General features: G+C 38.2%; 2 protein-coding genes across 10 annotated transcripts in view; one reads left to right on the forward strand and one right to left on the reverse strand.

Moving 5' to 3' along the window:
- The window catches only part of pfdn4 (prefoldin subunit 4), a 3,596-nt gene extending 2,857 nt beyond the window's left edge, over positions 1–739 (reverse strand). Inside the window, exons 1-2 of the mRNA XM_035657308.1 lie at positions 660–739; positions 123–230 (exon numbers count right to left, since the gene is read on the reverse strand). Coding sequence (XP_035513201.1) covers positions 123–230; positions 660–686 — 135 coding nt within the window. The 5' untranslated portion in view covers positions 687–739. The remainder of the gene's footprint in view (positions 1–122; positions 231–659) is intronic.
- Positions 740–2,500: 1,761 nt separating this feature from the next.
- On the forward strand, positions 2,501–16,126 carry bcas1 (brain enriched myelin associated protein 1). Of its 9 annotated transcripts, XM_035656730.1 has the most exons (16): positions 2,501–2,613; positions 2,757–2,839; positions 3,043–3,130; positions 4,064–4,377; positions 8,588–8,767; positions 9,760–9,819; positions 10,224–10,259; positions 10,593–10,808; positions 10,943–11,023; positions 11,900–11,956; positions 12,198–12,224; positions 12,372–12,437; positions 12,737–12,775; positions 13,617–13,739; positions 14,297–14,515; positions 15,066–16,126. In XM_035656730.1, exons 2-16 carry the CDS (start codon positions 2,801–2,803, stop codon positions 15,144–15,146), a joined length of 1,626 nt encoding a protein of 541 aa, XP_035512623.1. In that variant the 5' UTR covers positions 2,501–2,613; positions 2,757–2,800; the 3' UTR covers positions 15,147–16,126. The 9 variants fall into 9 exon arrangements, with proteins under 9 accessions (XP_035512623.1, XP_035512624.1, XP_035512625.1 ...); XM_035656731.1 differs by lacking the exon at positions 12,737–12,775; XM_035656732.1 differs by lacking the exon at positions 12,372–12,437.
- Positions 16,127–20,943: the final 4,817 nt, after the last annotated feature.

Consider the following 20,943-nt stretch of genomic DNA (forward strand, 5'->3'; position numbering starts at 1 on the left):
GTGTGTGTGTGTGTGTTGACATTCATCAGCACCACACACACACACACACACACACACACACACTACTTCTTCCGTATGCTTGTGGCTGAGCACACAGTGAACTCTGAGCGGACACAACTCACTTTCTTCGACTCGATTTCATTCTTCAGCTCGGTCATCCGGCTCGTGTTCCTGGCGAATTTATTGATCTTCTGTTGGTCTTCAAAGGTGACATTCACGTCTTCAACAGCCTGCGAACAGGAGGAGAGTTCAAAACACCTGGGTTGAACAGTAGTTGCACACCTTTACACAGCAAAACCCTGTCGTCTCACTAAACATGAATGGTCAAGTGAGCGAGCAGACAGCGTCCCGCCACCGTTACCGACCACCACTGCCTCTGTTTGGTTAGTTATCGCCCTCATTCGGCTGCTACAGTCTCTGGAGTCTCTGCCACTTCACTCACAGGAGACATATAACGCTAAATGCTGCTACTTAACGGAAGCTAACTACTATCAGCTACACGAGGGTGTGACCAGCTCTCTAAATATCACTGGCAGCAGCCATTAGAGCCCGTTTCTTCCTCCGCATACACCACGGTTGTTTTTTTATTGAAATAACCTGGTCAAACAGCCACAGAGCGCCTGGAAATCTAAACAGAATTTCTTTTAATTTCCACTTACTACATGTCCCTTCATGGTGGTGGCCATCGTGGCTTCCTCGACTGCACAAAGACGGCGGAACTCAACAGAGCGATATAGCTCTACCGCCACCTAGCGGGGGTGGAAACCCGGGAGTGTGGCAGTAAAAGAAAGGGCAGTGAAAACGATTCATTTTGTCTTTTTTTGTGTGTGCATTTAATAGCATATTCCTGTTGTCCCTTCGATCACACACCTGTTTTTAAATCAAGGTGATCTAAAATGGCATCAAACATGTCTCTGAGCTAAACACTCACTAACACGTTTTATCTATTTCACCATGAGAGTTCAGACGATTTTATTAATTATCTGAAGAAATGTGCACACTTGGTTACAAATAGGTCAAACTACCTACTCATTGTATCAAACCGGAACTGCTGCTCTGTAAATATTTCAACAGCAAACAGTAACTGCACCCAAGTTCAAATATTTACATACATCTGCAAAGCTAGAGCTCCAATAATCCAATTCAGACTATAGCTACAGAAGATGCCAGTGAATCAAAGAAAGTGTGCCGCATCAAAGATAGATAATACTGATATTATGCTACATGGACAAATAATAATCTTGAATAACTCCTGATGCACAGTTTCTTCCAGCTAGTCTTAAAGCCAGTATTTGTAAGGCCCATTGCCATTAATAAAACTAGTGGGCCGCCATGCGTTGGTACACCATAAAGAGTTTGCTTGAGGTCTCTCAGCTGCAAGCCTTGCATGAAGTCAGAAGTGCGCAGTCCAGACAGGGGAATCCAACTCCCACCTCAATGTGCAGGCTATAGGCTACAATTGGGACATTGTGTTCATGGATTCCAAGCCTTGTCATAATAAATTCAATAAATACTGCACATTTTAAGTTTTTAAACACGGTTTTACTTTGCAGTTGTTTGTGGTAAAACACTTTCAGACACTTTGACTGATTTGCATAAAAAGGCTTGCATTCTTAGAGGTTGTAAAGAGTAAAAGAAATGAGTGTTAAGGAGCTTTAATCAAAATGATCGTGGCACATTTACTCACAGAAGCACCAAACAAAACATAAAGATGAGAATAATAAAAGAAGGAAGAAATCAGATGATGAACTAAAGTCAGTTTGTCTGATCCCTGAACGTCTCTTAGATTGGTCTGTGTGTATTGACATATTGACGGGCCCTCAGAGACACGTAAACATGACTATGTGGAAGTCTTTAAAGAGAGATGATTTCATTACAAAGCTCTTTGTATGTGTTGATTAACTGTGATAGTGAAGCAGATACTTGCTCTTTGCAACTTTATAAATAATATCAAAGCAATACAGTTGATATTTTAAGGCACCATTTTTTTTTAATGGTTTTATTACAAACAAATACGGAATCTAAATCTTTAAAAAAAATCCTGATCAGAATGACCTAAATGATAACATGCTATGTTTTTTTCTTCTAAATTCTCTTTTTTCTTTCTGAAAACCAAAATAAGCATGTTAATACAACAGGGTTGCAAGTGCAAACATATTTATATTTGTTTTGATAGTGTGGAAGTGCACTAGGCCAATATCCTTAATACACATCCTGTTTCTTGATACATCCATGTCTCTTCCCAGCTACATTTGTCAACATTGGTGCCATGCACTACCTTATCATAGTGTCATCGAGTTTAACCCCATTCTGATGTCGTCGGGCTATTTTCAGAGGATTTCACAGAGAGATTATTATGAGCTAATCATGTGCCTTTCCTAATAAGCACCAACACTCTGTTGGGCGGATGGCGGGCTTTTTCACTGGAGGAAATCCAATTGATTACTTAAAAATAGTCCCACCCATTTAAAGCACACATAAAATACCCTGTTAACAAAAGCCTATATGCACAGTTGGGCAGGAGCAGCAAATACACCTCTCTGACACAGACACTTTCCAAATTTTTTTTCTTCAGGAGATTATCACTTGGTTGACTTGGAGAAGTTTAACAAGGTAAGATATTTTAATGATACTGCAGTTCCTACAAGTTTGTGACCATTTTAAATAAGTCAGTCATTATTTGGAGAGTATCTGTGCTGGTAATGTAACTTAACCAAACTATTTCTGTTGTTTTTTTTATATTTGATTTATTTCAGTTGAATCTGAGCTAAAAAGCTTGTGAAGATTTCAACTGGGAAAAATGGGAAACGAGAATTCCCAAAGCAAACAGCTAACCAAGGTAAAATCAAATGATACAAATTACACAAGAAACCTGTAATATAATATAATATAACTGTCGTGTGTATAACTTTGTTGCCTCTGAATCGATGTAAGATGCTGGATTGTTCAGTTTACAGTGTGTCTGTTGATGTGTAACCAACTGTAAATCATTTCTTGGAAACTGTGCAACGTAAACTAATATTCCCTCATTATCTTTTATAGAATGGGAAAATTCCTGAGAAGCATGAAAATGGATCAGTGAATGGCATTTCTGCAAGCATCACATCTAATGGGCTGGAGATTGGTGGTGGTGAGTGCGATTTTTTCACTTCTTCTTGTTAAGATAAATAACAGGGAAGAATGACTTAACTTTAAAATAACATGGTGGTAATATGCGATATACAAATGCCAACGCAAAATAATATAGACACAGTGTCACTATAAAATTCTTTTCTCCAAATCTGGAGAATCCGAGGATGATTTTACCTATTTTTACTGTTGTTTGTTTTATTGTTTCCTACTGTATGGGAAAAATTGTCAGTCGCTGCCAGACAAAATCAGCTGATCTTTGTATATCTATGTAGGATCAGTCCTTTGGACTCTTCCAAAGCTCTGTAAACACTGTGACTCCCAGCTGGACTATGTCTTGAGTCTTCCAGTGTAAACTATAGGCGTAGTCTCGGACATTGGCAAGGAGCAACTGTTTAACCTGTCATGTTGTGGTTTGTCTCCTGTCATGCAGTGGAAATAATGGTGGATGATTCCCACTGACGCTTCAGTTTGTCTAAGAGTTAGTGTTGACGCTGGTGATAAAGATAATATTACTTTCTCGCATTGACTTGCCCATGTTTACTTCATGGAGCAATGCACAAGTGGAAAGACCTAAACATTAAAATCAGCATTGATATCCAGTAGTAGTAACATCTGTGAACTTCTTTGGAAAAGCATATTGATCAGTCTCACATAAGTTGTTAGATAAGATCAATTATTGCAGCACAGACTTCGCATTACAGAAATCAGATCTTATTTAAAGTTACAACCAGATGCATTTTTACAATATAAAGAACATATATTCCTATATAATTTGACCTATAAACGAAAACTAGCAATTCAAAGCAATAGCAATTCCATTTGTTTGTGTAATAAAAGAGTTGTCAGTCAGTTTGGTGATAGCAGATTCAAATTTTATGGTGCATGGGGCACTTTGTTTACATTTTAATAATGGATTCTTCTTGTTTTGCAGTTAATAGTGAGACCGTAGTCCAGAAAAATGGCGGGCCCCTCAATTTAAACTTTGCCACAGAATCGACTGAGCGTGAATATGTGATAGTCGAATCCGACAGTAATCATGTGGATGCTCCAGTTATTACTGAAATCCTTGAAGCCTCCGTCCAGAAGAAAGAGGTCAAGAAAAGTAAAGGAGAAAAAGTTCCTCTGTTTGGCAAAATGTTCAAAATGAAAGCAGAACCCCCAGCTGATGTCGAGAGCGTTAAAGAAAAAGAGACCTCAAATGAAGATCAAACGGACGTAAGTGTCCCTGCCACTGATCCACAGCGGGTGAGTAAGCTTTTCATGTTCATTTATAAAAGATAAGTCTGGTAATATGCTACAATTTTTATTATTGTCAACAAATCCCATGAAAAGACAAAAACAAAACAAAGAATTGATCCTACCAACAGGTGTTGCATGTGTCACCAAAGTCTGATATTACTTAAAATATTACAAATAAATAAATATTATAAATAAAAGGTATTCAAAATAAAAGGTGAGCCACACTGTTGCACATTTTCCTTCAATATGATGAATATGGGCAATGTTTGCTAAAAACTTCCAAGCTCTTATCAAGCCTTTTTTTAAAAATATTTATATATTATTATTATATATTATAATATTATTGAGAAAAGGAATAATGAACTGAGGGTTTTGGTTCTTTTCATGTGATTTGTTGACAGTAACGCAGATATAATGCCAGTCTTATCCTTTAATGTGTTGCTCTAATTCTAAAACAATCTACCTGAAATCACTTAGATTTGGATGAGATTTCCTTAGCAGTATAAACCATTCCAAAAACATTTAGCAAAAAGAGAAAGATATAATTCCTGTAATCATGAAACAATTACATCACTGAGAGACCAAATTAAAACCCAAACATCTGTACGATGTAATGCCCTGCAATAAATATGACCTTACTTAAAAATCTTAAGTTGTTGTTAGTTCAATGAATTTATTTCTATGTTGTTTTGAAGCTTTGTTGGTTTAGTATTGGACATCATTATATTGAAAGTTGTTTATGATCCTTTCCTTTTTAATATATGGAGCAGAAAAAACTAGAAACACCTTGTAATATAATGCAGTCAATACAACAACAAAACTAGCTACAACTTCAAGAATTACCACTGTAATCAACTGTAGGACTGTTGTGCTACATGGCATTAAAAGGTAGAGTGGTTTTTACTTTTCTCAGTCACGGTGTGATCATGCACATGGTTGTCATATGTGTCCCAGAAACAAAAAACAGCTGTATTTTATCTAAACATAAATGTTGATTTTCATGATAAAGGAGTCGGGCCCAAGTGGAGACGAAGCTGCTACCATAATCATCGCTGAGCGACAAAAAGCTGAAATATCAACGCAGACGGAAAGAAAAACTGAAACAGATATTTCAACGCAAACTGGCTATGATGATGACGTTACAACCACTAATACTCAGTGCCCAGTGGAAGAGGTATTCGTGATTGAGGCAGCAGCAGCTGAAGAAGATTTACTGAATAAATCTGCTGTTGTCATTGCTGAAGAGGTTGTGGAAGAGACTGCCAATGAAGAACCTTTAGACAACCAGACATCTGGGATAATCAGTGAAGAGGTGTTCATCATGGAGACCAGTGTGTATGAGAATATAGTGTTCAGAGCGGAGAGGGTGGAAGTTACTGACAATTTTGAAATCAGCCCCATCAAAAACTGCGTTCCCGAGGGAGAAAACGTTAAAGAAACAGAGCCAGAGATTGCTGCAGAACCAGAATGTGACCCAAACAAATCCATCATAGATGGTGAAATATTCGCAGAGAAAACTGTGCCATTGGAGGTCGCTTTCAGCCTTCCGAAAATGGTGGCAGATTGTATTGAGGTGGTTTTCACTGCTGTTTCTGAATCCACTGACTTTGCTGCTGTAAAAACGTCTGCCCCAAGTGTAGATGAAGTAATTACTGAAGACCATGGTGAAGGAGCCAGAGACATGTCAGCTGATGTAGTGCTGATTGAAAGTGCTGAACCTGAGTCTAATGCTATCACTCCCAAGGCTAGGGAAACAAATGGCGTTCCTTCCCTAGACGAAGAGCCTGTGACTGTGGTGATGGAAACAATCTCAGAGGTTGTTCACGAGGAGCCAAATCAAACACCTGCAAACCAAGACATGCCTGTAGAAGAACTTTTTGTCCCTCCTGTGGCAGAAGTTACAGTCAAGGTGGAATCTGCCTATGATGAGGTCACCGCTGATGATGTTGTTGCCGTCCAGGATGTAGCAGGAATAAGTGAAGAAATTATCATTGTGGAGGCTCCTTCCAGTGAGCTTATCACCATTGAGGAACTAATTGAAGATACTTTAAATTTCCCTGATGATGAAGTCAAGCCTGAAGACATTATTACTACAGATGAGAAAGCTGAGGTTAGTGAAGATCTGAGAGCTGATGTTGGACCAGAAACAGTTAAAGAAGCAGAACCAAGTCCCGTCATTGTCAAGGACAATGCTGAGGTAATACCAGAGGCAGCAATTGAGGCCCTCTCTCAAGAATTTGAACTTAGTGCCATCGGTCCTCAAGAGCCTGCAGTGGATAATGGCATCCTACTGGGAGAAGAGGTGATCTCTGCAACAACTTTTGTGCCCCTTTCTGGAGAACAAGAAGCAAGTCTTATCATAGCACAGGAGCCAATTAAGACACTGGCAGAGGAGATGAATGAGTCATAGAGGCGTTATTAAACAAATTTGATGTACCACCAATGGATGCCACAAGAGAGCGGGTGGAATTTACTGACAATTTTGAAATCAGCCCCATCAAAAACTGCGTTCCTGAGGGAGAAAATGTTAAGAAACAGAGCCAGAGATTGCTGCAGAGCCAGAATGTAACCCAAACAAATCCATCATAGATGGTCAAATAGTCGCAGAGGAAACTGTGCCATTGGAGGTCCCTTTCAGCCATCCGAAAGTGGTGGCAGATTGTATTGATGTGGTTTTCACTGCTGTTTCTGAATCCACTGACTTTGCTGCTGTAAACACGTCTGACCCAAGTATAGATGAAGTAATTACTGAAGACCATGGTGAAGGAGCCCGAGACATGTCAGCTGATGTAGTGCTGATTGAAACCGCTAAACCTGAGGCACTGGCTCAGGAGATGAATGAAGAAGCCATAAATGCTTTATTAAACGAATTTGATGTACCACCAATGGATGCTACAGAAGAGTCTGAGTCTTGCGTTTTTGTCCAAAAGGAACTTGTAGAGCAGAACGTCGTCCCATCTGAAGAGCGGTTGGAAGATGCTGATAAAGAAACAGCTGTGGTCACTGTGGAAGAACCAACTGATTTCAATCCTGTCATTTCTGAGGAGCCTGTGGAGGAGAGTGCAAGTCTTCTTGAGCCACAGGTGCTGGTGGTAATCCTTGAGACACCTGAGGATGAAGCTACAGAAGAGATAATACATGAAACACATAATTCTAGAGACGTTTCAGCTGCCATTGAGGAGAACTCTGAAGATTGCCAAATTGTCACTTCAGATGAGGCTGTGGCAGAGTGTGTTCAAGCTGTTCTGGAGACCATTGTAGAAGAAAACATTACGGTAGATGTTGCGACTGGATGTGACCTTGTGACTTCAGAGGCGGTAGCTCCAAAGATCATCGCAGAGGGAGAGCATGAAGAGAAGGAAGAGCACGAATCAAGTTTTGAACTCAACAGATTCAACGCAAAATGCAGAAACTGTTGAAGACATGGAAGCTTTACTTGTTAGGATGCAGTCAGCTTGTACATCAGTTGTTCTAGAATCAGCATATAGGCTTGGGGGTTTAAATATGTCTTCGCTGGGATACAGTATTAATGTTACCATTCATGTGACTCCAAAGACAGAACAGCAGTAAAATGTGGAATGAACATTGTTTTTGTTTCTAAAATATATTGGTCTACCTCTTTAGGATATCATGTGTTTATTGGTATGTGTTAGTAGTTGCAATTAGATTGTAAAAAATGATATTTTATAATAATGGAAATTGCCTCTGTTTGTATATATCATCACCACAAAGCTCACATTGTAAAGTATTGAAACATTTTCCAATAAAATGACAAATGAAAACACTAAAATGTCTTATTCATTCAAGATTTTGCACACATTTCTACTCAGTGTTTAGTAGAGAATAAAAAAAGAATGTGACATTTTAATCAGGCCACACTGAAGCAAAACTGAAATGAACAGATTAACTAAAATGATCTAAAAACCATGGTTGCTCAGTTTAAAGATACTCACCATCAAGACACAGCAAGGTATTTGAGTTTCCTGACATTTCTCAGGACATAACTCTCACACATTGTTGAATATCAATGAGTGAGGGGTGGGACACACACATTAATAAAAGGGTGATTGTTGACAATGCCCCGAGTAGGCAGAGGCATGGTTGGAATTGTGCTCCCATCTCAATGCTGCGATTAAGACACTCACTGCTTGCATATCAGCTCCGCTGCTCTAACATATTTCTCAAAGGCCAATTCTTTGTGATGTGTGGTGTATAGGAGACAGCTAACCTAAAGCAAGAATCTGAATCATTAACGGAGCCAGAAAGTGTGACTCTTGACCCGGGTCCAGAGGAAGAAAAAGCTCCTGAAACTGACAACGGAAACAGTCAGCCTGTGGAAAACCAAGAGGACAGTAACCCAGAAGAGAATCCAGTTATGAACTTCTTCAAAACACTAGTAAGTGACACAATTTGAGAAATTAAGTATGGTTTACGTTCACTTAATGTTTCTAATTGCTTCTCTTGTAAAATTAGACTGCTTGGGAAAAAATTATTGAAGAATTGTAATTGAACATACAAAAACAAATGCACCCTTGTTATCTCCAGCTATTACTGAAGGCAAACAGCTGCTCCAACAACAAAAATTAAGTTAATGTATCTTCTAATTTTTACTTAAAGAAGCCGAGACATAATTTACCTGATAAAGTGGAAATTGGTGATAATAAATTCAACGATAGATTTGAGGTGTTTAAATTTAATTGGTGTGTGTGTGATTGTGCATATTTCTGTTGAGGTATGTAAAAAGGATGTTTTATGGCAGTAACGGTATCCATAACTAAAATCTGCCATTATGACAGAGCCTGATGGAAAAGCTACAACAAGCAACTATTGTATTTCCTCTTCATCGTGCTGTCTTTTGGATTCATGCCGTTTTAAAGAGTTACCAATGCCCTAGCCCCATGCTAATCAAGTCTTTGAACATGCGGGAATGTGGTGGCCTATTGTTCAACCCATAGTGTGAGCTCACAAGGGAGGCCTGTGCAGTTGGAAGTTGAGATTTGTGAAGATAGAGCGAGGGCAGGCCTACGCCATCTCCGGAGCACAATGGCTGTCACAATGACAGCGCATGTACTGTATGTGCTCTGTCAGGGACCTCAGTGTGCACTCTGTGCCTCAGTTAGCTTATCATAAAGGCCTATGTCTGCATTCATGAAGGGCTTCTGTTTTATCGAAATAATTATTTTTCTGTGCCTGTTACATCAGCTATATATAGGCTGATTCTGAACGTTTGGCACTGCAGCGTCATTGCCAGTTATATGAAATAACACAATGCATGCACATTTAACATCTGAGGGATAGGCTTTTTCTTTTTGCTCTTAATTTCTATGCAAAATGTGGCATGAATAACCGTTATTGAAGACAGTTCATTGTTCTTCCCTTGTTGCACAGGTGACTCCCACTAAAACAACCAAAAAGGAAACAGCTACTCCCGATGCCACAAAAGATCAGGTGAACAGATGCTGATGAAGTATTACATCACACATAAAACGTGTTAAAATATGAAATGACAGTACCAAGTGGGTTTGTTTATAATGTTTTTTTTCTTTCAATTTTTAATAACATATATATATATAATTATATAAAACTGTATCAGAGAACACAGTAATGTTAGGGGTTGACTATTTAACTACTTGACTATATATTGACCACTGGGGAAAATAGAGAATAAAGTTTTTGTAGGTTGTTAGCTGGTATCCCTTTCTGTTAATTTCTACTTTTTTAATTGAATATAAGCTTGATTCCAAAAAGGTATATATTATTTCAAGGACCTGTATACAAGCTTTTTGCAGATATTTGTTTGCTTCAGTTTAACTTTATCTCTCTAACTGCTTCCTTTTTCTGTTGCCAAACAGTCCCCAAAGGAGACCCAACCAGCAGCAACTATTACTGTGAGCACACTGCCCATAAAGTCTTTTAATTTGTATAACAGATCTTGCAGTTCGCTAGAAAGGATATATTTACTGATTTACTGGACACAGTTGGGTTCAATTAGCTTCCATAAATGCCCCTTTATTTGCTAATGTTGGATTTTACATACTAATTCAATTTGTAATAGTTTATGTTGGACGGAAACTCAATCCCTGCTTTGCATTTATCTTCACACATCACCTAAAACTGTCATTGTGTCTGAAAATGTATTTGCTGTTAAAGGTGACTGTGTGGACAGTTTCCTATGGTTTTTCATTGTAAACCATTATTTTAACACACGCTCTCTCAAATAGGTTGCACAAGTATCTGAGCCGCCTGCAGCACCCAAAGGAATGTCTATCCCACCACCACCTCCTCCAGAACCACCAAAAATGGAAATCAAAGGAGAGCCAGCTGCCAAACCTGTAAAACCCACACCAAAAGAAGAACCAAAAGCTGCTGCAAAGGAACCCGGGCCCTCAAAAGGAACATCAGCCAAAGATACTCTGAGGAAATTCTTCCATTCAAAGGTAAATAAATAGCAAACTGTACGGACCGTAAGATGAGATCATTATTTACAGGGGTGGTAGACCTTATGTGAGTTTATGTTCCGAAGTGTGTCAGATTGTAACATAGTGTGAAACATACTGTATGTGAATTTGAGGTACTGCTAGGTGTCATGGCATCCAAAGGCAAAGGTGCTTCAGCAAGTGGAGCCAATGCACCGGCCAAGACTGCAGCAGTGGTACAGTAGATTATCATATTCTGAAACTGACCATGGCTCATCCTGTTACTAACTGAACAAGAGCTGATTTGTCTGGAGGTGGCAGAAACTGAACAATTTGCTGTTTCCAAAGTGGACCTGTGTAAGGACGTATTTGGCCGGTATTGAAGCTCATTAAGGAGAATCAGGTTTCTGTAGTTCTCTTTAAAAAATGTGATGTCTCAGTTAGAGCAATACTAGTGTTGACTTTGGTTCCCTGGAAAAATGACTCATATGAGCACCACTGTTTCTACCACAGTCCATATTTCCATGATGCATTATATTCCCAACATTAAAACAGCATTAGTGATTCATTTAATCAAAAAAATAGCTCAACATTTTAGGAAATACACTTTATTGCTTTCTTGTCTAGATGGGAAGAACAATACCACTCTTTTGTCTGTGCACAGCTAGAGCCAGGAGACACTCAGCTTAGCTTAGCATAAAGACTAGAAAAAACAGCAAGCCTGGCTCTGGCCAAAATACACAAATATGCCTGCAGTACCAGCACCCCTACAGCTCACTGTAGGTTTAATCTGTTTAGTTAAGGCTAGCTGTTTTCCCCTGTTTCCAGTCTTTATGCTAAGCTAAGCTAATCACCTCTTGGCTTGAGCTCCATACTACATACTCACAGGTATAAGAGTGGTATTGGTCTTCTCATCTAACTCTTGACAATAAATTGCATAAATGTTTCCCAAAATGTCAAACTATCAACTTTAACCAGTTCACATTAGTCACCATTGCCACACTAACATATTAAGCATTGTATCACTAAAACCTTCCCTCTCTTTATAAGGACATTTCCTTTCTGTCTTGCTGGCTTAAACTAACAATAATAATTCCTTCACTGTCCTGCAGACAATCAAGGAGGCACCTCAGCCAGCGGTAGAAGTACAACCAGTTGTACAAGTACAGGTAAACAAGAGAGTAATGCTCAATCTTCTCAGTTGCATTCAGGGAATGTTATATTAATGTATTCTACTCTGAGCCCTCAGGACTTCAGCAAATCTCTCACTAGCACAGTGGATCATACTTTGAATCATCTTTTAAGAATGTTCATAACAGATACAGTGCTATACACAGCAAATTACAGCAATATCACATGCACATGTTCATTTGCATCTCTTCAGAATAAAAAAGTCGTTTTTCTCTGCAGGAGACACCAGTGCCAGTAGAAGTCCAGGTAAATCAAAGGAGAGCTTTCAGTCTTGGGGTCTTTCTTAGGGAGTGGAATAATCTTCAGATTCTCTGATTATATCACATCTCCATGTTCTAAATTGCATAGGTTTATTTATTTATTTTACATTCTGATTCATTTGCATCCACTCAGAGTGAAAATAATGTTGAACCTCATGAGACGCCAGAGGAGGTGGCACAGCCAGTTGTAGAAGAGCAGGTAAATCAGCAGGAAGTGCTCAGGAATATTAATTCTTAATTCTCTTCACTCTACAGGCGCCTCTGACATGATGTTATACCAGATGTACCAATTATGATGTTGAACCAAATATAATCTTTCATTCATTTCAGTTAACACACATAAAATTTGGCATTTGCTGTTTAAAAAAACCCAGCTACTTTTTTCATGTTTTCGTTGATTAATTCACATTGTGATACAGATAAGTCAGCCCGTGATTTAATGCATTTCATACAGCATTTGAACTGATTGGAAAACAAATAATTGTTCCTTCCCCACAGATGGTGGAAGAGGTACCACAGCCAGTGGTAGAAGCTGAGGTAAATTAAAGGAGTTTGACATGTTGAGAAATACTCTTTATTGCAGAGAGTTATGTAGATCAGATCAATTCCACTCTCATATCTGTCTGTTAAGTATGAGTTAAGCTTAGTTTAGCTTAACATAAAGACTATACTATATACGTCTTTGAGAATCAGGGGGAAACAGCTAGCTTGGCTAGCCAAGGGGAACAAAATCCGCCTACTAGCACCTGTAAAGCCCACTAATTAACATTTTAATTAAAATATAACAAGTTACATCCCATAAAACCACTACTTTTTGTTTTTGCTTTCCACTTTGGATTGGTATGGATTAGACAAACAGGATATAAAATGTTGAATACAAAGGTTTCATGACTTTCAGACAGAGCCATGGTAGCTGTTTCCCTCTGTTTCCATTCTTTCTGCTAAGCTAAGCTAACCATTTCACCATATTTGACGCATATGAAATTGGTATCAGTTGTTTCATCTCTTGGCAAGAAAGAAAATATTTAATTTTTTTAGATTTAATATAAAGCATATTGATACATATAGTGCTGAACTATTCCTCTCAAGGAGGACACTCTTCACTAAAGGAACATTCCCTTTCTCACTTTCTTTTACAGACAAAAACATTCTTTACTTTTGTGCATGACGGTGTGGGCTTCTTTATTCTTACAGGGACAGGTTCTTATCAGATTCCTCTGCCTCCTTTTCTGCTCTGATCCTGGATTTTTCTTCCCCCTTTGACCTCTTTCACTTCACAGGCGGCAGTTCCTCCCTTCACTCTGTCAGCTTCAATCATGGTCAGGCCTTTAATTTGTAAATAGCTCATGTGATGTTTTTTCTTCTTTTTTGATAAAAGAAGGTGGATCCCTCAAAAACCAGCACCTTGGAGGCTGCTCCAAAGCCAGAACCACCACCGCCTGTTCAGGAAGAGAAGAAAACAGCCTCAAAATCCTCCTTCCTGTCTTTCTTCAAGCCTAAAGTAAGTATTCATTTAAGCCTTAATGAGTCTTTAAAATATCAGAAAATGTTATGTATGTATTGTGATGAAATCACTAAATAGAAAGTAACAGATTAATGTTAATTTGAGGAACTGTTAGACCACATGACAACAAAAGTCCAAGCAGCCTCCACAAGTGGAGTTCGGCTCCTCAGGAGAACAACTGGAGTGGTAAATACAGTAAAAGTACCTCTCGAAAACAGACACATTATTAACCAGAGTAATTCCATCAGTTACATCTGGTATTAAAACCTGTGCTAAAACATGTTTTTTGGCAGACATATTTTTCGCCATTTATTATATTTGAAGATCTTAACAACACAGATCAGCGCTTTTATGATCATCTTTCAAGACACACTCGATCCTAACAGCTGGTACATCTCACTTAAAATTTTACACCTGATGTCATCTCAAAGTCCATCTGCGCCTAATGAGTAGAGCACATATGATATTGTTATGTAATGATACAGATGCTGCATCCACAGCTTCTCTGGGACTGGAATAATTAAGTTTTTCATTATGCACCACAACAATTTCAGGCTGCTGATCCCAAGAAGGCCGCCCCTGCCCCGGCTGCAGCAGCAGAGGCAGCTCAGACAGTTAAAGCCAAGGAGGAACCTAAAGCAGCAGCCAAGTCATCAGAAGCGGTTGTGGATAGCAAACCAGCTACAGTGGCCTCCCAGGCTGGTGATGATGCAGCCAATGTGCCCAAGAAACTGGAGAAGAGGAACTCCATCCAGCTGTTCTTTAAAATTCTGGTAAAGAGTGCATCACTTTTTCCACTGTTTATTCAGGGTTAGTTTGACTGGCTCTGCATAGTACAATATATTGCACCTATATGCCCACTAGATGGCAGCAGAAACTCATTAAGTAACTAAAGGCGTGTGCACTATTTCACAGTGCAGTGCCCATCATGTTACACATCCTGTGAATTGCTGTGCATGGTTTGGCTTTAATAACTTACAGTTAATAAATTTGACTTGAACCAAAAGACATATATGCGGTGTTGCAAGTAATGCAGTTTCATGAACAATAAAACAAAGGAAAGTGGTAGGTAAATGGAGGTTCTTTTGGAAAAAATAAAGACACCAAGTAAGAAATTGTACCCCAACATTTAGCATTCTTGGAGCTTAAAGGAAACTTGAATCAAATGCAAATAAATATCTAATGGGTTAGATATGAGTTCAGATTAGGCATGAATGACATAGCTATTTAAAGAAAAGATAAGCACAGTAGATATTGTAATAATAATAATAAAACAAAATAATAATAAACAAACATTTATGTTTTTTCCCCTTTAAATTTTAGGGTCAGAAACGTAACTCTACAGATGCCGGGGTCCAGACAGAGCCAGTTGCTGTTGCTCCAGCAGCTGAGAAGGCCAAATGAAACCAAAACCTACAGTTTTCTGTTTCCTTGTACAGACTCCCTCTCTCTTTCTTGCTCTTACTCAATCTTTATATATATCTTTCTCTCATCTCCCTTTCCAACCTCTATGGAATTACTTTAACAATGTCTTTTGTTTTTGTTACTGTTTAGAAGTTACAATATGAATGGAAAAGTGACTGAGAGGATAAAAGCAAGTGAACAGTTGTGAAAAAAAGAACAGTGGGCAGGTAGTGAAACTAGTGGTGATTTGAAATGGTCAGAAGTGAGGTTGTTGAGATATATATATATTTTTTTGGTCATATAAATATCTTGACAAGTATAGCAATGTGAGTGTGAAACATTTTCTACAGACATTTAATGTGACTTCTCTCTGTTCTTCCAACCTGACATACTGGGCTTATGCAATAGACAGTATCATGCTTTGCTTTTAGCAATTAATCTGTCGAAAACAAATACATAGGCTTTATTTTTACAGTTCATACCAGAAGAATCATGCAGGTGTGGCAATGCAGAGGTTAATATAAAATGATATTGAAAAAAGTATCAATTTATATGACGTTAAAAATCATATAACAAACAGCACTTACAGATTTTTTAACTTTATGTAAGCTATATGTAGGCTAACATACATATATCCTAACAGTTATGTACTGGGCCATATGGGAAAATCACAATCTTTACTCTTCTGTGGGGACCTGATTGTAAGTGTTCATGTTAACAAATGCATCTGAGGTGGCAAAATGGTGTCGCTGTGCAAATGTGTCCTCGTGGTACGTTTTGCAGTAGTCATAAATCACAGTAGATTAGTTTTTAATTTGATTGCAGCACTTTGTGTCGTGTAATTTAAAGAAAGTCTTATGGTGTTAGTCATTTGTGTTTGGCATATGTGCAATTAATAACACGCTTTTGTTTGCCTATATGTATGTATGCATGTATATGTAACTTCAGCTATCTTGAAGACAATAAATATGTTCACCGTTTCTTCATTCTTCATCAATATAAACAACAATGGTGTTAGGAAACATTACAACAACTGGGTGTTGCAGCAACTGCGCAAATATGTGACTCAGCGAGTTTGACAAAAAGTAAATATGATTAATTAGATTAGACTCAACTGCCATTGCAAAGTACATAAAGCAGTAAAGTCCAGAGTAGTGTACATATAAACAGTAAGGGGTAGATATGAATACGCTAAGATATATGTAATATGAACCAATAGATACAAAATAACAAGTAATGGAAAAAGTAAGTCATATACAGAATAAACAGCTAGGGGCATGATATGTATATATCAGTGAGGCAGAGACATTGTCATAGTTCACACATCCATTACATTCTTCCACCAATGACAACAAAACCCTTTATATGTAAATAATGTTAAAACACCAAACTAGTGAGCTACTTCATGTAAAGTAGGTGTGACATGTGAGTCACTCTTTGCTATGTTGGGTGTAGAGGCAAATACTGTATGTCTCACTCATCTATGTGTTCACTTAAACCGCTGACAGAAAAGTCACAGACAGAAAACTGACCGCGGCACAGCGCAGGCCATCATTTGTAACTGTGACAGAGAGATGACTGCTTGACATCACTATTGAATACTAATTTAGACATTTTTTTACACTCCATGAGACACCTTAGAGATAAAAGATGTAAAACAAGATCTAAGGAATTGTATATTTCAGGTAAAGGAAGCCCTCAAATCTTCTTTTACCTTTTATGATGTAATTTCTATGATGGATAGCAGAGTGTGAAGTCTCTGGAAGGATGTGTTTTAGATAGTTATGTCTCAGACCCACCATTCACCCACCATTAAGTGATGAGTCGCAGCCCCTCAAGGCATAACTCACACTGCTCCTTTGTTATCAATGAGACACACTCCTCTTGCATTACTCTCTATAATAGGTGTGATCATTTAAAATTGTGCATCAAAGTAATTGCCCTGGCACTGAAGGAGAAAAAGTGAAGTATTTCTTGCACTGTACAAGACATGTGGTCCATTGTCTGTCTTTTCGCCTGAGGATTGTTTCAAATTAAGATGCAGTGTGACGTTTTTGCCAACAGAATCGCTGGTGGTGGAAGAGCTCATGTTCATTACCAAACATAAAATCCTGTGAAACACTTGACGTTGTCTTAAAATGAAAAACTTTATGGTTCCCACACTGAACCTCACCACCAGTTCCTGTCTTCACTTTTTTTATGCTGGTATTAAGACATTCACTCAGTCTTTTATGCATATGGGTGTACTGGCAAAATAAATGGTGTAGGCGAAGAGAACAGCTGCATGTCCTTACACGCAGTGTGCCAAAAGTGTTAAAGCTTTTAAAGAGAAGGCTTTTTCGTAGAATAATGAAAGCAATCAAATTTAGCGAGGGTTGGTCAACCCTTTCTGCTCAATCACGGACCAAACTGAACTGGGTGGCTTATTAAAATAAAAGTGATTATAGACTATGAATTTAACAGAAGCAAAAAGACTGAACACACTGCACAAGATCTGCTTGCCCACCATGTTGCTGCAGTTCATCCCAGGACAATGCATGTGACTGTGTGAATGCACTGAGCTCAGAGGGGGTGGAACAAGGGAGGCCTGACAGGAGGCCTGCTGTCAGCACTAATGTGCATCACGGCACTGCTCGCTAGTAACAGGTCTGTTCTGTGGGGAAACATCAGGGTGAAACAGTTCCAGGGACCAATGAGAAAATGCAGTAATCACCAATTCTGATCTGATCATTAGTAGTGATACAGCACAGTCTCACTTTAACCAAGGGTGAATCAGCAGGTCTTGCAGACACGTGTGTGTTAGGAAGGCACTCTGATGCAGATGCTTTTTAGGGTTATAAGTGAGTCTTCTCAGGGGAATGTTACATCCTGCTGGAGGGACAAAAGGTGTCTGTAGTTTGATGCTACAAATCCTGATGTCATTCCAAATACTGGAATGTTACCGTTGGGTGATATTCAGACTTTTGCTTGATATTCAAATCAGTGATGTGATCATGTTTTAACCTCAACTAAAAGATAATGTCAGCTGTTTTTTTTAGAAAAACCATTGACTTTAACAGAAAACCCCCCCACTGGAAATTACAAGATGTTTAAGACTTTTTTTGTACATCTTTTGGTTCTTGAAAAGTCTGTTGCAAGTAAAAAACACAGCAAACAGCACTGGAATAAATAAATTAGAAATACATTCAAAGAGGGGTGCCCACAACAAAATACAATGCAATATGCTGCGACAGAAACCGAGTGACAATGGTACATATTAGTCAAAATGGATTTCTCTGATTTAAAAATCAGGGTTATTTGTGGTTCGGTCATGAATCCCGAATACGTAACATTTTAGATGAACCTCGGACTCATACGTATCTTTAGGATTGGCAGGATGAGGTCTATGATAATCCTGATTTTGTAGTGAAAACAATATATTTTTTAACCCTGTATACAGAGCAAATCTGTCTAAACTGAGGCGTAGTGCTCCTAATCTGCCAATGTCAAACATGAGATATTTACATGTTCTGAGACTTTTATGTCTGACAGAAGATTAAGGTCAGAAGAGTCATTATACCGATATTAGCTTGTCCTGGTTTTGATGATAAGAGAAACAGATGAGTTAATTCAAGCACTATTCAACTTAAAAGTAAAAAAAAATATATGGAAATATCATTAAAGAGTAATATAATAATGGCTTCTGACATTATATTCTTTGATTCTTTTGTTGTCCGTATAGACACTTAAAAGTCAAGAAAGGTTCTACAGACTAGCAGCAGAACAAAGGCACTCCCACTGTTCTCCATTTCTCCCCAGGAAGAAAGCAAAAAACATTTCAAACATGTGCAGATCTCAGAAAAGGAATGCTTTTGCTGACTGATAAAATGTATCTGATGATGATCAACAACACAACAGCTGGTTGCATTGAATAAACATTACCGGCTTGGGGTGAGAAAGGAGATTATATATTATCAGTGTCTTTCAGGAGCGACACCAGGATTATGAAAGAAGCCAGGCTGTGAATCTGAAGGAGAACAATGCAGTCAGCTGCTCCTGACACGTCAAGACAAAAAGAAGCCACCACAGCCTTTCCCCATTCACTGATCCAGTTCCTATCAGGGTGTCTGTCTAACTGAATACATAATTATTCATTCAGGCACTCAAAGATGCTACTTTATCTTTAATTAGAATTTACTGAATGCTTACATGTATTCTTCTTTTGGAAAGAAACAACGTGAGACAATGAGTTTGCAGGATTTTGGAAGATAAATTACATTAGCATAAAGTCAAATAGGACAAAGTTAATTAAATCAGTTAAAAGTAAACAATGTTTGCCCACTTGCTGCTGTCATTACCACTACAGAGAATGAATGCTAATTAAATAACTTCAATATAATATATGAGAAAAATAAATATTTGTCCGGTTAAACACAAACCACCTCCAGGTACTGCACTTTCTGCTATTTATCTGACAGCCGGAGTAACTTGACAGATGAAGACTTAACAAAGAAAACATATAATTAATTTATAAAGTATGATACTGTGCTATAGATTGAACTACCCAACAGTATATAAAGGAGTTCAAATGTGCTTCACTTCCACCAGCTGTAACAAAATGTGGTGTTAAAACATCAGTAATAATATTCCAATAATAATATAACTCTCTGACAGTTTATGTACTCTTCACTATTAATACTTTGACTTGACAGAGTATATACAGAGCGGTATTTCTACTTTTAGGATATTCCTTTAATAGTCCCACAATGGGGAAATTCCAAACTTTACTTCAGTAAATGATGTGAGTTCTTCTGCCACCGCTGCACACACACACAGTGCTTTCTTATGATAGGCACCAACATCTCTTGGCAATTTCATTATCCAGAGGCATCATACTGCTTCTCCAGATTGATAGCCTTTCACCGAGCCTTTGTGGCCACAGAACAATAGGAAATGAGCGGGAGGCCTCAATGTGTCACATGTGGTGCCTTTGATTAACATACTAGACTTGTTTGTGTAACAGGATCTCGGGGTGAGGCAAGAATACCAAAAACTGAATCAGAGTATGGCAGGGGGTACAAAAATGTTTTAATTTAGGGCAGCACATGCAAGTGATTGAGTCAGAGAACACGTGGTCCACACAGTTTGATAAGATTAAATAAGCCACTAACTACAAATTGTTTTTAGCATTATGTATAATATTAGTTCCTATGTATAGGCAAATGATCTGTTTATTGGTATCTGGCACTATAATCACATTCATCTGCTTGCCAAACCTGCAGAACTGCTTTTTTTTCATGACCTGGGACAACAAGGATTTCTAAATAAACTTTTAACATATATATATATATATATATAAACAGTCTATAATAAAATAGCCTATATGAGGGGGACAATAAGGCAGCAACACAGTGAGAGATGGCTTTGGCAAATGGTGTCTTCCAGTCTTTGTCAACTGTTCCTTTAGCTGGGAGTGGCTACTGATAAAGTTTTTATTTATTTTCCTCTTTCATACATTGCTGCCATTACAGAGGAGTGTGTGTTTCAATAAAGTGTACACTGAAATCCACTGAGTATCTCTATTGATTGAATGATGTATGGCTTTAAGATACCATCAATGCCTGGTGTCTCTTTTAAGGGTGGAGGAGGGGCTGTTATTTAACTCCACATTAGCCAGTGAGTTTCTACTGTAGGTGATGGTCTTTTATCTCACACACAAAACAAACTGTGCTTTATTCACATAAGGTATATATATATATTGATATATATATGTATATATATATATATATATATAGTTTATATATATGTATATGTATAT

This window comes from Morone saxatilis, unplaced genomic scaffold (assembly GCF_004916995.1).
Source record: "Morone saxatilis isolate NCDOM2014 unplaced genomic scaffold, NCSU_SB_2.0 Contig15, whole genome shotgun sequence".
NCBI classification, from domain to species: Eukaryota; Metazoa; Chordata; class Actinopteri; family Moronidae; genus Morone; species Morone saxatilis.

Bases quoted from the DNA above. Each gene is read 5' to 3' on its own strand.
- bcas1 (XM_035656730.1), top strand. From the start codon at position 2,801: ATGGGAAACGAGAATTCCCAAAGCAAACAGCTAACCAAG. The intron at 11,024-11,899 runs GTACAGTAGATT...ACTGTCCTGCAG, and splicing joins CGGCCAAGACTGCAGCAGTG to ACAATCAAGGAGGCACCTCA. The intron at 12,776-13,616 runs GTAAATTAAAGG...TTTTGATAAAAG, and splicing joins AGCCAGTGGTAGAAGCTGAG to AAGGTGGATCCCTCAAAAAC.